The sequence below is a fragment of the Rousettus aegyptiacus genome, unplaced genomic scaffold (assembly GCF_014176215.1).
Source record: "Rousettus aegyptiacus isolate mRouAeg1 unplaced genomic scaffold, mRouAeg1.p scaffold_m13_p_14, whole genome shotgun sequence".
In the NCBI taxonomy this organism is placed as follows: domain Eukaryota; kingdom Metazoa; phylum Chordata; class Mammalia; order Chiroptera; family Pteropodidae; genus Rousettus; species Rousettus aegyptiacus.
The window spans coordinates 36,345,938-36,359,090 of record NW_023416289.1 but is presented as its reverse complement, the minus strand read 5'-3'; the positions used below and the strand labels follow the sequence as shown (position 1 = coordinate 36,359,090).

General features: G+C 54.2%; 1 protein-coding gene and 1 pseudogene across 1 annotated transcript; one reads left to right on the top strand and one right to left on the bottom strand.

Moving 5' to 3' along the window:
* The window catches only part of LOC118611444, a 23,397-nt pseudogene extending 18,807 nt beyond the window's left edge, over positions 1 to 4,590 (top strand).
* Positions 862 to 13,153, bottom strand: LOC118611482. The gene is made up of 8 exons (XM_036232684.1): positions 13,141 to 13,153; positions 11,677 to 11,785; positions 10,961 to 11,280; positions 8,777 to 8,863; positions 7,289 to 7,407; positions 5,092 to 7,178; positions 2,515 to 2,676; positions 862 to 1,340 (listed from the first exon to the last, which is right to left on the bottom strand). The coding sequence occupies exons 1-6, from the start codon at positions 13,151 to 13,153 to the stop codon at positions 6,834 to 6,836; spliced, it is 993 nt and encodes a 330-aa protein (XP_036088577.1). The 3' UTR covers positions 862 to 1,340; positions 2,515 to 2,676; positions 5,092 to 6,833.

Genomic DNA, 13,153 nt, shown 5'->3' with positions numbered 1-13,153 from the left:
GCCCCGCCTCCCGAGGTCGGGGTGCTCTTCTTCACGGAGGACATTGTGGGGCCCCTCGGCTTGCAGTCCAGTCTCGCCGGGCGGCCGGTGAGCCACTGCACCTCGCTCAGAGGTCTCTTCCCACCTCTGCCCTGCCCCTGAAGTCTCGGAACACCCCTTCTTCCCGGGCTCCCGGCGTGGGGAGGCTCTTGGTTACAACAAATGCCTAAGGAAACACCGGCAGTGACCCCGGCAGTGACCCCGGTACCCGACCCCCCACCGCATGAACTGAGAAAGCGCCAGTGGAAACTGCAGTCCCGTATCCCTCAAAATGAAAGCTGAGTCCCCCAGCATGTTCCATTTGGTTGTGGTCAGTCTTACACGTAGAGGTGACTAAGGGGACCTGGACTGGGGATGGCTACTTCCTCTGCCACCTGGACCTCCCCCCCCCTCCCCCGCCCCGAGGCTCACAGACCCTCTCACTGGCCTGCTGGCCTAAAGTCCAGTACTGGTGTGAGGGTCATTACCAGCTTGTGCTCAAGAAATTCCCCAGATGCAGATAAACCTTACAGCCCTGATAATAACTCAGTTGTCTCTGTAACTGATAGTGTCGGACCTTGGCGCCAGTGCCGCGATTAAATTATCTCATGCTCCCACCCTTCGTTGCCCCCACATCTTGGGAGAAAAGGAAGGAACTTACTCAGGGGAAGGTGGGGAATCATGACCACGCCTCCCACGCAGGAGCGCTGCCTCCCAGGCACGCCTGCCGCAGGGGACTGGGGACACCCTTCCAGCTCAATAGCTCATGTGACACCAGGGCGGTCACACATACTTCCTGGGTATGCGTATGTGCATTAAAATATCCATAACGCAAAATTTGCCTTTTCAGCCATTTTTAAGTATGCACTTCCGTGGCATTAAGGATTGTCATACTGTTGTGCATTTGTCACCTCCACCCACCTCCAGGACTTGTCTTCACCCCTAGGTGAAACTCTGTCACCATTAAACACGGACACGCTGTTCCGCCTCCCAGCCCCTGGTAAACAGGATTCTGCTTTGCATCTCTGATGTGACCACTCTGGGCCCCCGGGGTAGGTGGCATGATGCAGCAGTCGCCCCCTTGTTTCTGGCTCACTCGACTTAGCATCACATCTCCAGGGTCCCTCCATGCCATGGCACATGTCAGGGCTTCTTCCTTGGTAAGGCCGCAGGGTGTTCAGCTCCACACACCCACTCTGTCATTTGTCCATGGGTAGTTGCTGGGTTGTTCCCACCTGTTGAGCATCCTTTCTTGACTCCAGGAGAAGATAAAGAATCGGAGACAGAAAATCCAGTCTGACTTCAAGAACATGCAGAGCTTCCTGCGGGAGGAGGAGAAGTCTTATCTGTGGAGACTGGAGAAGGAAAAGAGCAGGTTCTGTGGAGGCTGAGGGCCAGAAGAGCCATAAGCTCGAGACCTGCATCCTGGAGCTGGAGTGGAGGTGCCAGGCCTCAGGGCCCAGAAGATGCTGAAGGTGAGGGGGCAGGAGGGCTGTGCTCCTGGGGGGCGTGGGGCGAGGGAGCCGCCCACCTGGGAGGCTGGCTCATCCTGGTGCGCAGGCGCAGTGCTGCTTCTTGGCGCTCCGGGTGGGCATCTGCAAGGCGGCTCCCCGGGATCCCCGGGATCCCCGGGTGCCTTTGTGTGCGTCAGATACAGCCCTCTGGCTGGGCGCGGTGGGCTCCTTGGCCAGAGGGAATGATGGGACCACTGTTGTCAGCAGCTGCCTGTCCCCTGCGCACTGAGCCTGAGGCTCCTGGGGACAGCTGGGTGGGACGGTGGGAGTGGAGACATCCCTGTCCTGGGTGCAGCCGGCCCCCGGGCCCCGGGCCCCAGCCCCCGAGTGATTATGGAGCCTCCCAGCCGCCCCGAGGCCTGTGGGGCTGGTGCCTGCCCCCGGACCACAGCACCCCAGTTCCCGCGAACCCAGCTGGGGCTGCAGCCGCTCCGCACCCTGTGACACCAATGCCTGTGGCCCTGGCACCCAGCCCCGGGGCTGCACGGGTTCACCTGGGGCCCCATGTTGGCGATCCCCAAAGGCAGTTAGGTCCTCGACGGCAGGTTGTGCCAGAGGGTGCGCGGGCGAAGCTCCCACAGCCTGGGAGGAGGGTGGTCGCCCGCCATGGCCTTGTCCCAAGGCGCCAGGCGGGAGTCATCCCGTCGGGCCCGCGTCCGCTGGTACCTCCAGCTGGAGCTTCTTTAAACCTTGAGAGGAGCGGTTCTGGGGGCCAGACGTGTGTGCGCAGCCCCGCTGGGGCTCATGTTCCGACACTCACCTTTGTCTCTTTCTCTGTAGGACATGGAGGACACTTTGAGGTGAGTGTGTGAGGACGCAGAAGGGGAGGGCATGGAGCCCAAAGTGACGGACGTGCCACGGAGAAGCCTCGGGTCTCTGCTCCTTCCAGGATTCGGGCTGTGAAGCTGGAACTGCCGGAGGCCCCCTTCCCCCCGCCCCCGCCCCGGAGGTTCAGACTCCATGCGATGTCTCCCAGCTTTACCTGGACGTGAGAGGGCTGCTGAGGCGCCACCAAGGTACGGAGGGCATCTCCGCACAAAGTGCAGGCCCCTGACCCGCCTCCCTGCCATTCCGTTGGGCAGATGAGCCGGCCTCGCACAGGGTCAGAATCGGTGGGGGCCGGTGTCATTTCAAATGAACTGCCCTTGGGGACCAAAAAAAAAAAAAGGTCTTTTTTCTCCCCCTTCGGTCAGCGTGACTCTGGATCCAGATACAGCTCATTGTGAACTCATTGTGTCCTAGGATCAGAGACGAGTGACTCCGGGGTACCCCCAGGAGAACCTGGACGCTTACCCCAGCAGATTTGCCACCTCCCCCTGTGTCCTGGGCCGCAAGGGCTTCCCCTCAGGACGACACTACTTCAAAGCAGACGTGAGAGAAGGAACCGCGTGGGATTTAGGGGTCTGCTCAGACAGCGTGCAGAGGAGCACTGATACGGAGCCGCAGCCCTGGTGTGGATTCTGGACCATCAGGCTGCACACCAGGGCCAGCTACGAGGCACTGACACGCCCCATCACGCCCTTCCATCTGACAGAGCAGCCCCTGGCCGTGGGAGTCTTCCTGGACTGTGAGGCCAGGGTCATGTCCTTTTACAACACAGCCACGGCCTCCCACATCTTCACCTTTCCCAAGGTCACCTTCTCTGACACGCTGTGGCCCTACTTCCAGGTTCATCAATATTCTCCTCTGTTCCTGCTGCCCCCAGACGTGTTAACTGACGAGCAGGAAAATCGTGTAAATGCCGCAAGGCAGAATTTCAATTGTTTTCTCCGCTGCTGCTTTCCTGTACCGAGACCGGCGCCGGGCTTATAGTGAATCCTTAATAAATGCACACTGAATGATGACTGTAAGCACTGGAAACACTGCAGGTGGTCACTCTGAGCTGGACAAAAGCAAGATCAAGCTATGATCACACCGGGTCCCTCCATCCCCTTTCAGTGGGTTCAGCGCTGAGACTGCCATTAGTCCCAGCAGGGTGACCCAGGGGTCGGGGGACATGGGTCCTCCCAGTTTGATGCAGTTTGACCCACCGGATGACTGAAAGACCCCAACTTTATGCAGAAGTGAAGGCACAAGTTGGACAAAGACAAAGGGGAAGCCCACTTTACACAGATAAAGTGCTGGCCCTGGTACCCAACCAGTCCATTTTTATGCAAGTGAGGGACCCAAATTGGCACAATTGGATTGGTCCAAATACCACTGTCCTGAATGGTCAATATGATTGGTCAATATGAAGCAGCTCTGGCTGGTCGGTAAAGAAGCAGATGTGGCTAGAGCTCTAATTCGATGAGGCAGACCTCAGCCCATTGGTCAAATTACAATTCCAGGAACTCCTTTATAAGAGTGAGCTCAGCTGACAGAAGCAGTGCAGGACGCTGACAGGTCAGCCTGGGGCTTTCTCCTGAAATGCAGAGGTCTCCTGAAATAAGAGGTCTCTGCCAGCAACGGCCGTTCAATTCTTGGTTATGAATTTGAGCCCAGTTAAGTAAGAGGAATCCTTCTTGGGAGTTGTATTCCTTCTCAAGGTTCACGATACCTAGGTTAGTGCTTAGTTCCATCACCCCTGAGGATGAATGTGCCCGTTAAGACTCCTGGAGGTAGATTGAGCTCAAATTTATAAACAGCCTAGTAAGCACTGTTAAATGGGACTCTCTTGTGCTCTGCACGTCAGGGAGAAACTGCTCTGAGCTGCCTGCCTCCTGCACTGTGCTTCTGCCTTCGAGCCACCTTTATTAAGGAGTTCCCAGGTGCCCAAATTAACCAATGGGCTGAAAAGCTGCTCCAGTTCCCTCCTTCAATCTGAAAATTCGAGACAGTTCTGTTTTGGTATGTGGCCAAGGCCTTCACTGGACTCACATTTACATCTCCAACCAACCAACCAACCAACCAACCAGAACAACTCCTTTTGACCAATCAGGGTGGTGCTATTTGGACCAAACTGTGAGGATTTGGAGCCCTCATTTGCATAGAAGCGGACAAATCAGGGTCGGGTGGGCAGTCTTTCTTATCTAAGTCCACTTCAAAAGTGTGTTATGCATACTTAAAGATGCAAACGTTGTTCTACTGAGAGGTTATTATGCAAACACAACAAGCAGTGCTTATAAGTTATACTTAATGCGACCTTTATAAACATGTCACATGTTATAGTTATTCTGTTTTTACTAGCTGCTGTTAACTGGGCACCTTGCATGAGTCACTGTATTGTGTCATTTTCTTATTTGCTGAACCAGGAGTTAGGAGGCTTCACCTTTAAGGAGCTTTACAGGCACACACCCGAGGTTCTAAGATTGCACAATGGCCACCTGGAGAGATGAGGCCAAACGCAACAGCAAGGGCAGCATGGCCGACCTCCCTGTGCTAGGCAAGCTGGGGAACATGTGGAACAGCCCTGGCCCACAATCCCTTGTCTGCTTGGGCTAGGTGAGCACTTCCCTTTGGGTTTCGGCCCCTTGAAGCCCTGCACGCTTACACTGCGGTGTCACCCGTTTAATTCATCATCTAGTGGGGTCAGCTTATTGCCTCCAGGAAGGCTCCAATCAGCCGTAGGTCTGAATTTTACCTTTTGAAGCGTTCCCGACATGTCCTGGAAAAGGCTCTAGGTGTGCTGGAGCAGTGGGGAGCCTCGGACGCAGGACCAGGACGCACTGGAGGAGGCAAGGAGGCGGGATGAGGGATGAGACGGAATGGGAGAGAATTGTGGGCTGGAGGAGGGGTTGCTGAGTGAAGGGACCTGGCTGGAAGCGCGAGAGGATGGAGCGGCAGCGGCATGTCCCGAGATTGCACATGGGGGCTATGATTCCTGCATGCAGAGAGGGTCCCATCCCCTGGACAGGTTCCCCACTTTAACTGATAGATTAGCAGCAGATCTAGAGGAGACACAAGCCCACAGCCCAGAGGAAGGAGCCACCCCCACCCACTGCTGCGGGTGGGCCCGGTACTCTGGGTGTGCACCACGGGGCAGCCCCGTAAGTGGTTACGTTACTGACAAGCGATACCTTGCAAACATCACAAACATTTCAAAGGGAGCAGAAGTGGTTCCACGAGGACTAAGTTGGCCCTTTCTCTGGTCGTCGGTGTCGGGAGGGGAGGAAGAAGCCTGAGCCCAGTGAGACCAGCACCCAGCCCCCTCAGCACCCAAGCAAAGGGCGACGAAGTCTTAAGGAGGCACAGGGCTTCCCAGCTGCAGGACTGTTGACCCCCCAGTTCCCTCCTTCAATCTGAAAATTCGAGACAATTCTATTTGGGGCCCTGACTGGACTCACATGCGGCTAGACGGGACACGGGCCCCTGTCAGAGTCCCACCACCTGTAACCGCAGGGCCCGCTCTCATCGGCAGGTCAGGGCATGCTTGCGATTCTTCGCTCTTGGTTACTTGCAGTGTCACAGGAAGGCAGCCGAGTCCTGGCCATTGACCGACACAGGAGTCGGGCTACTTAGAAGAGGCGTCGATTGTCAGAGCACCGGTGGTCAGAGAAGACAGCAGGTGAACACCTCCAGAAACTGCCTTCTCATTTCAGTCCAGCATAGGGTATTTAAGGGACAATTTGGGCATTATTCCAGGGGCTGCATGACAGTTTCGAGGAGCCTTCCCCTTGGCAATGAGGCCCTCTGGTGGCAAAGATGGGAGGAGCCTGGAAAGAATGCTAGACCATAACGATCTGATTAGTAAGCATGGGGGCCTTCATCGTGAGTTTCAGGGGGACTTTCTCTGGCAGGGGACAATGAAGGAAAAGTGAGGCTGGGGACAACTGAAACCTACTATGAGGGTGACAGAGGGTGCCTTCTTCATAATCACTTACAAGAAGTAACAAAAGCTGAATGTAAGTGAGGGGGAAATGGCCATAAAATGAGGAAAGAAATGTTGCTGATGTCGAAAAGTGACTGCTAACGAGCATACCTCTGTCCCCTCCCAGCTCTGCCTCCCCTCCCTGCAGCAGGCCTCTGTTCCCCATTACTTCACCCCTGTGTCCTGTTTTCGTATCTCTAACTCCTGTGTCTAATGACCTTTCCGAACCGTAAATAAACCTCTGCCTTTTCTGCAGCGATACCCAGATGGTTGGACATGGCTGATGAAAAACAAATAACTTTGAATTTTTTGGCCAGTGTTACCGAACAAGAAAAAGTTACCAGAAGAGCGTATTCAAATGACCAATTAACTTAAAGAATGTGTTAGTGTCCCGGCACCCGCAGCGCCTGTCCCGGAGGAGGGTGGCTTCGCCTGCTACGGGGACACCATGGACCGGCCAGCGCGCAGCACAGCGCAGAGCCCAGCGCGCGCTGCAGCCGCTTTACGCAGCAGCTTTACCGCTCGGGGGCGTGGGCAGTCACCACACCTCCCGGTCCCAGTTCCACGCCGGGGCCCAGGCCCATCGCGGTGGCCGCGAGGGTGACAGGTCCCGGGCAAAGCGGAGTGTGGCGGGAGGCAATGAACCAGTTCCCGTCATGGCGGCTACCGATTCTGTGCCGTGTGGGAAGGGAACTCACGCCCCGCAGGTTGACGTGGAGCACGGACCTGATGTAGGTGGGCAGGTAAGTGACGACAATGGTGCACAACCAGAAGTGGCTGAAAAACCCGGTGAAGATGGCCCAGAGTGGCAGGCACCTGACCATGGCCTTTATGGGGACAGACCGTTTGGGAGAAGTGGGCTGCAAGGAAATATCTGGTCAGCACGTGCACCGGTTTTGGTGGAGGGCATCTCCAGCCCCCACCCACTCCTGCCCCTGCCCAACCCACAGGGAGAAGGGGCACCCTGTACCTGCTGAGCCAGTGAGGGCATGATGTGTTCCTTTTCCCTGACACTTATGCACGGGTGACGCATGGGGTCTTCGTAAATCACCGTGAACCACAGGACACAGCAGCCACAGCCCACGATACCTGGAAGCGGGGACCCCCCTTGTCGGCAGGTGGACTCGTGAGCTGGGAGGGAGCCTTCCCCTCAAGGCCGCACACCTCCCGCAGGACACACAGCCGCTCACGTTTATCCCACCACGAGGACCTAAATCCTCCCCCTTCTTCATCTCGATTTTTCGACAGGCGTCCTTCGAACTAAAGCTCCCCAGACAGCACCTCGGACACAGACTGCCACCTGTCTGCGTCAGAGTGTGACAGGAAGTAACATGAGCGTGAGTGTGTCACCATATGGCTGACGCGTGCTCTCGGCATCCCGGCGGTTCCCGCGTAACGTGTCGTGGGCAGCAATTTCTTAATATACACACTACTGTCTCATTGTGCAAAGATCTGAGTAATGAGGACAGAAGAGGAGAGCAGTCACACGTGTACGAAGCAACCTGCCATAACATCAGCACTGTGAAGAAAATGTCCCCAACTCATGTGCGTAGGACAGTGGCATTTGTGGCCGCATGACACGTCTGTCACGGTTTCCGGGAGAGACATTTCCAGATAGTATGTGACTTACATTCACAGACCAAATGACCCGGGATTAGCACCATTAACAACAAAGCCGGCCAAGCCAGGACCGAGCTCAGAGATGCCACTGGTTATAACCACAGGACAGAAACGTGCCCCATTGCCGAGCTGTGTGGTTTGAAGAAGGTTCTACGTTAAAGGACCTTGGGAACTAATGCTTCTCAAGGTCCCTCTAATGACTGGGCTCATTTATCCTCTGATTTATAAAGCCGTAAGTCAGGAACTGTGATGATGACAGCACAGAATCCAGTGTGACAGAATGGAGTCCCTAACATGAGCACGTTACAGTCCACTGGAGCAGGAGAAGGGGAAAGACAATCACTTGCCAGCCAGCCCAGAGAATAAACATCAGTAGCACCTCCAAGGACAGAGACCGAACGCGATGGGACACGTCCTGGAGTTCCCAGAGGGAAGGCACATTTGAATCGAGTGTTGCAGGTTTCTTGAGGGGAATAATAGGTTGAGGGCTTCTCAGGAGAAATAGTAATCATAATAAAATACCAAGACACATGTGAAATGTTTAAAATGCACGTCTCCAACCTTGACCTCTTAACCACATGCAGAAGGAGACCTGGCATTTCGGACGGGCTGGTAGGGACCCTGCAGTGGACACTGGGGGTGGAAGGGTGAAGCTGCCCTGATTTCTTAGAGGGCCGGTGGCCTGCGTGACCGTCTCTCAGGCCGGACTGAGAGAGCTGCCAAGCCCCCGCGCTCTTCACATTCCCTTTGCTGCGTGGGTCGAATGCCTGGAAAAGCGGGTGGGGGGATGGGGGAGGTGGGGGCGTAGGGAGTAACAGACAGCCAGACAGCAGCTCACCAAAGATGTAGAAGATGAACAGCCAGCCCAGGGCCTGTGAGATTAGTCCCTCCACACAGAGGATGACGAAGGTCTCGAACGCTGCCCCTGGGGAGGAGAGGGAGAAAAACACTCGCGAAAATAGCCAAGCAGCCTCCCTGGCATCGTCCGTCTGGGAGGCGAGGGGCACACGCAGGACTGCTGGGGGATGAAGCTCTTTTTTCCGCTCCCAGCTCTCACCCAGGAGAGTGGTGGGAAGAGGCTGAAATTCACGACGATGCACCCCAACACAGACATGGCTCCCTCACACCAGACCCACCTCCCTTAGACATCTATCTGGTCATGGAGATGCTGCAGCCGCAGACGCCTGTTCTTACAATCGGGGTCACAGTGTAGTGAGTGCAGTGGGAGGTCGGGGACAGGAAAGACTCAGAGTCAGTAAGAAACGGTCCCTGCCCTCAGAGAGCTCAGTCCAGTTGGGCAGAACAGAACATGGGAACAAAACTGTCACAGTGCCCCCCACACACAGACCCCGCTGTCTGAATGTATTTTATAGAGAGACCAACAGTAAGAAGAGTATTTTACTTGGAAACGCATGCGCGTGCAAACACACACCAACTCCAGCAACACACGGACACTCCTCTAACAAGTTTCAAGGCTTGGTACTTAGTACCCTGTGCGATACACTCCATATTCTATTCTATTCTATTCTATTCTATTCTATTCTATTCTATTCTATTCTATTCTATTCTATTAGTTTTCACTCACTTAATTGATCTTATGACCCCTCCCCCCACACCATGGGTCCCGATTTTTTTTTTGGGGGGGGGGGAGGATGTCTTAAAATATAAATATGATAATAAAACTACAATGTGCTCTGGAGTATACACGAGAGGAAATGAAAACCGATGATAGTTTAGGAATTGTTTGCATGGGCTGAGCAGTGAGGTGGTCAGAATTTTGGAAAAAGAAGCTGGAGGCAGAGGACTTTCCAGGAAAATGAGCCAGCGGAGAAGAAGCCGGAAAGAAGCTGGGTGAGGCGGTGCGTGGGGACCCACGCCCTGCTCACAGGAGGGGATGCATGTGGAGCAGGAGGGGACCTCATGGCTGAGCACCCGTATATCTGTGCAACACGGAGGTCAGCCTTTCTCCACAGTCACAGGAGGACCCACTGAAGATTGCCAAGCAGGTGAGCAAAAGGAGCTTTAGGGAGATAACTCGGCTAGGGAAAGACGCTCGGAGGAAACAAAGCTGGACAGAGGGGACTAGCCGGGAGCAGGTACAGATGGAGGAGACGGTGGCAGCTGCAGCAGACAGCAACGTGGAGGGCTGCTTTGGAGTAAGTATGCAGGGCACGGCGATGTGGGACCAGGGGCTCAGGGGTGGAGGGGTCTGGGGGGACCTGCAGTCTGTTCTTCAACTCACACGCTCAGGGCCACCAGCGAGCGAATAGCAATGATAAAGTCCCCGCATTCTCAGCTACGCCCACGCCCTGTGGTGACCGACCGCGTGTGCTCCCAGGCAGACTGCGGCGGCTCAGGTCTCGGTCCCACCACCCGATGGCTGTCACACGGGGGTAGTTCACGTGACCTCTGCACACACTGATGTACACTTTGTAAAACTACCGTGAAAAGTAGCAGTGACCTCGGAGGGCTGTGAGGCTCAGCTCAGTAGACAGGAGCGCCCAGGACGCTGTGAGCTCCTTCAGGGCCACAGCCCAGCCTGGCTTCTCCCGAGTCTGCCCTGAGTCCTGATACCTTAGTTCTCACTCGTACGTGTTCGCTGCGGCAGTGTCCACATGCATAGCGGACTCCATCTACCTCGGTTCACGCGAACTTGCAAGGGTCCGCCCAGCCCCCTACAGCCCGCCTCCGCATCCGGGCCTCAGCGGCTCCAGCACGCATGCGCCTTCCGTACTCGTTACGTGACCGGCTTACGTGGTGGAACTGGGGGAGCGCCTCGACCCCTCCCCCAGACCGACCTGCGGGTAGAAGGGCTGAGGCGGGGCGCAGGGCTGTGGCGCGCGGGCATCCTACCTAAGCCCGCGAGGCTGGTGAGCCTGCTCCGTTTCAGCGGAGGAGCCCACTTGGCCCAGATCGTAAATTGCCTGGCCCACGCCATGCCCTAAAACGAAAGTCGTGGAGACCTCACTCTCCAGAACTCAGGGGTCTGTTTCCCACGCGGGTGGGGAAAGTGTCTGGATACCTGGGCCATGCCCTCCTGGGCTATCCGAATCACGACCACCAAAGTCACCCCAAGGTCGGCAGCCAGTGGGGTGAGGAGGGAGGAGACCAGCAAGGCGGCCCCCAGCACCCGCTTGGCGCCGATGATCCTGGCTAGATACCCGCTCGGGATCAGGGTCAGGATGATCCCATAGTTGATGGATGTTGTGAGAAACGCCTGTGGTCCTGGCGGGATGCCTGGTGCTTGGAGCAACACGGTCATCAGAAGCAAATGTGTACTTGCACACAAGGACACATTGCAGGGAGGACACACACGCCTGACCTATTCTGGGACTTCTTGCCCTAGGGCCGAGGATAAGAAAACTAGAAAAAGATACTTAAGAGGAGATAGCTGAGAACACGGAGGTGGCTTTGAGGCTGAATCTGAAAGTTAGCTGTAGCTTGTATCCAGCTAGTATCCGCTGACCTTAGAGTAACAATTACTTAATTACAAAGCCAGCATTACTGTGGAAATTAATAAAAAGCCATGGAGACAGGGGTGGGACATGCTAGCATTGCCATTCTTGCCATTCCTCCTCTCCCTTATCCATGTTAGTAAAAGCATTTCCAGACTCCGACTCTTCTTCCTAACGTCTCCGCAACAATGGAGCTGAAGATGAGGCCCTGAGTCTCTGGGCTCCATCCATACATGGAGGTCTGGAAAAATGCAGAGAGAGACAAGTCTTCGCTAAGACGCACCTTACAAGAGTCTGCTTCATGCCAGAGCGGCTCGGGGATGGTGCGACCCTGCCATAAAGTATCAAGTTTGGATTTTCTCCATCGTTTTCATCTAGTTTACGTATTTCACCTTTTCCAAATAGACAACTGGTCACACCCCGAAAGCACTCCTCTCAGAGGAAGAAGGAACAGAAGAAATGAAGAAGGAAAGAGATAAATACCGACCTGAATGGGAGATGAAAAGACGTAAATGAACGGAGACACTGAGAGGCGGCCCATCTCTGAAGGGGCCTCCTTTAACCATGCTGCTTCTGCTATGGTAGGGTGACATGTTGGGTGGCAGGTTGACTCTCATGTCAAAGAATGAGGGGGACACAACCCAACTGGGCTCTCACTGAGGTCAGCCCCTAAAACCAGATTTGGGGAGGCGGTCCCGGCAGAGCTGACTTCCTGGAACACCTGTGGCACAGTGATAAGGTCACGTTCTTTTCCCGATGGAACCCAGCAGATGATTTCTCAGGGCCGCTCTGGGAGGCCTCCTGCTGTGGAGTGGAGAGCTAAAACATAGAATTTGAAATGCTTTGTCCACTTTAAATAACTAAGTAATGCACGATACGGGATTCATATGAGGATGCAGGAATGAAGATCAGGGACTGGCCACCCAGAATCACTGTGTATCATACGGACACATGAGGTGCCCATGAGTCCTACTCACGACTCTTGTGGGGTTTCTACAATTTTCAATCCAGGACTTTGTTCAGTGGAGAAGTGAGCTCATTGTAGAAGGTTATAGAAAATCATTTCCCCCAACACTTGTCTGGCAGCCTCTTCTGAACATTTAGGAAGCATTTTCAATTTCCAAATATTTCATTCCACCTACAAGTACTGAGTCAAAAATTAGGGGTGGAGATATGATTTTACAATGGGGCAACAATATTTCAGAATTCTAGTAATTCTCACTAATCTAGACTGAAGGATGCAGATCACCTCAAGGAAAAGGAAGATCAAAACGAAACACCCTGCATTTTTCTTCTTTACACCAACAAATTCCTAACTATTCCCTTGAATTCTTTTGATCATTTATAGTAAGTTATATGATAGAATTTCAGGATACTTGAACATGTATTTATATGATTGTTTGCTGAAAACACAAAAGCTGTCTGTGACATGACTGTAAAATACAATGGAGAATTATAGGACTCAGTTCTGAGAGCCTCACTAGAAAAATCTATCATCTTCATGGAAGAAAGGCAAGTGCCTCCATTCTCCAAAACAAATTACAAAGGGGAGAGAAACGAAAAAGAGGGGGAAGTCTTCAGATGAAACGTGATGGCTTATTCACCCCTCTCGATAACTTTCTATAAGACCCTTACAAATGATACCAGGGAAAATATCCACTTCATAGAGTAAGAGTGGCAGAGAGCACCTGAACAAAGGGAACAAAGTTCACATCAGCTGTGGTGGGACAAGCTGATTATCACCTACCTGATGCGCTCAT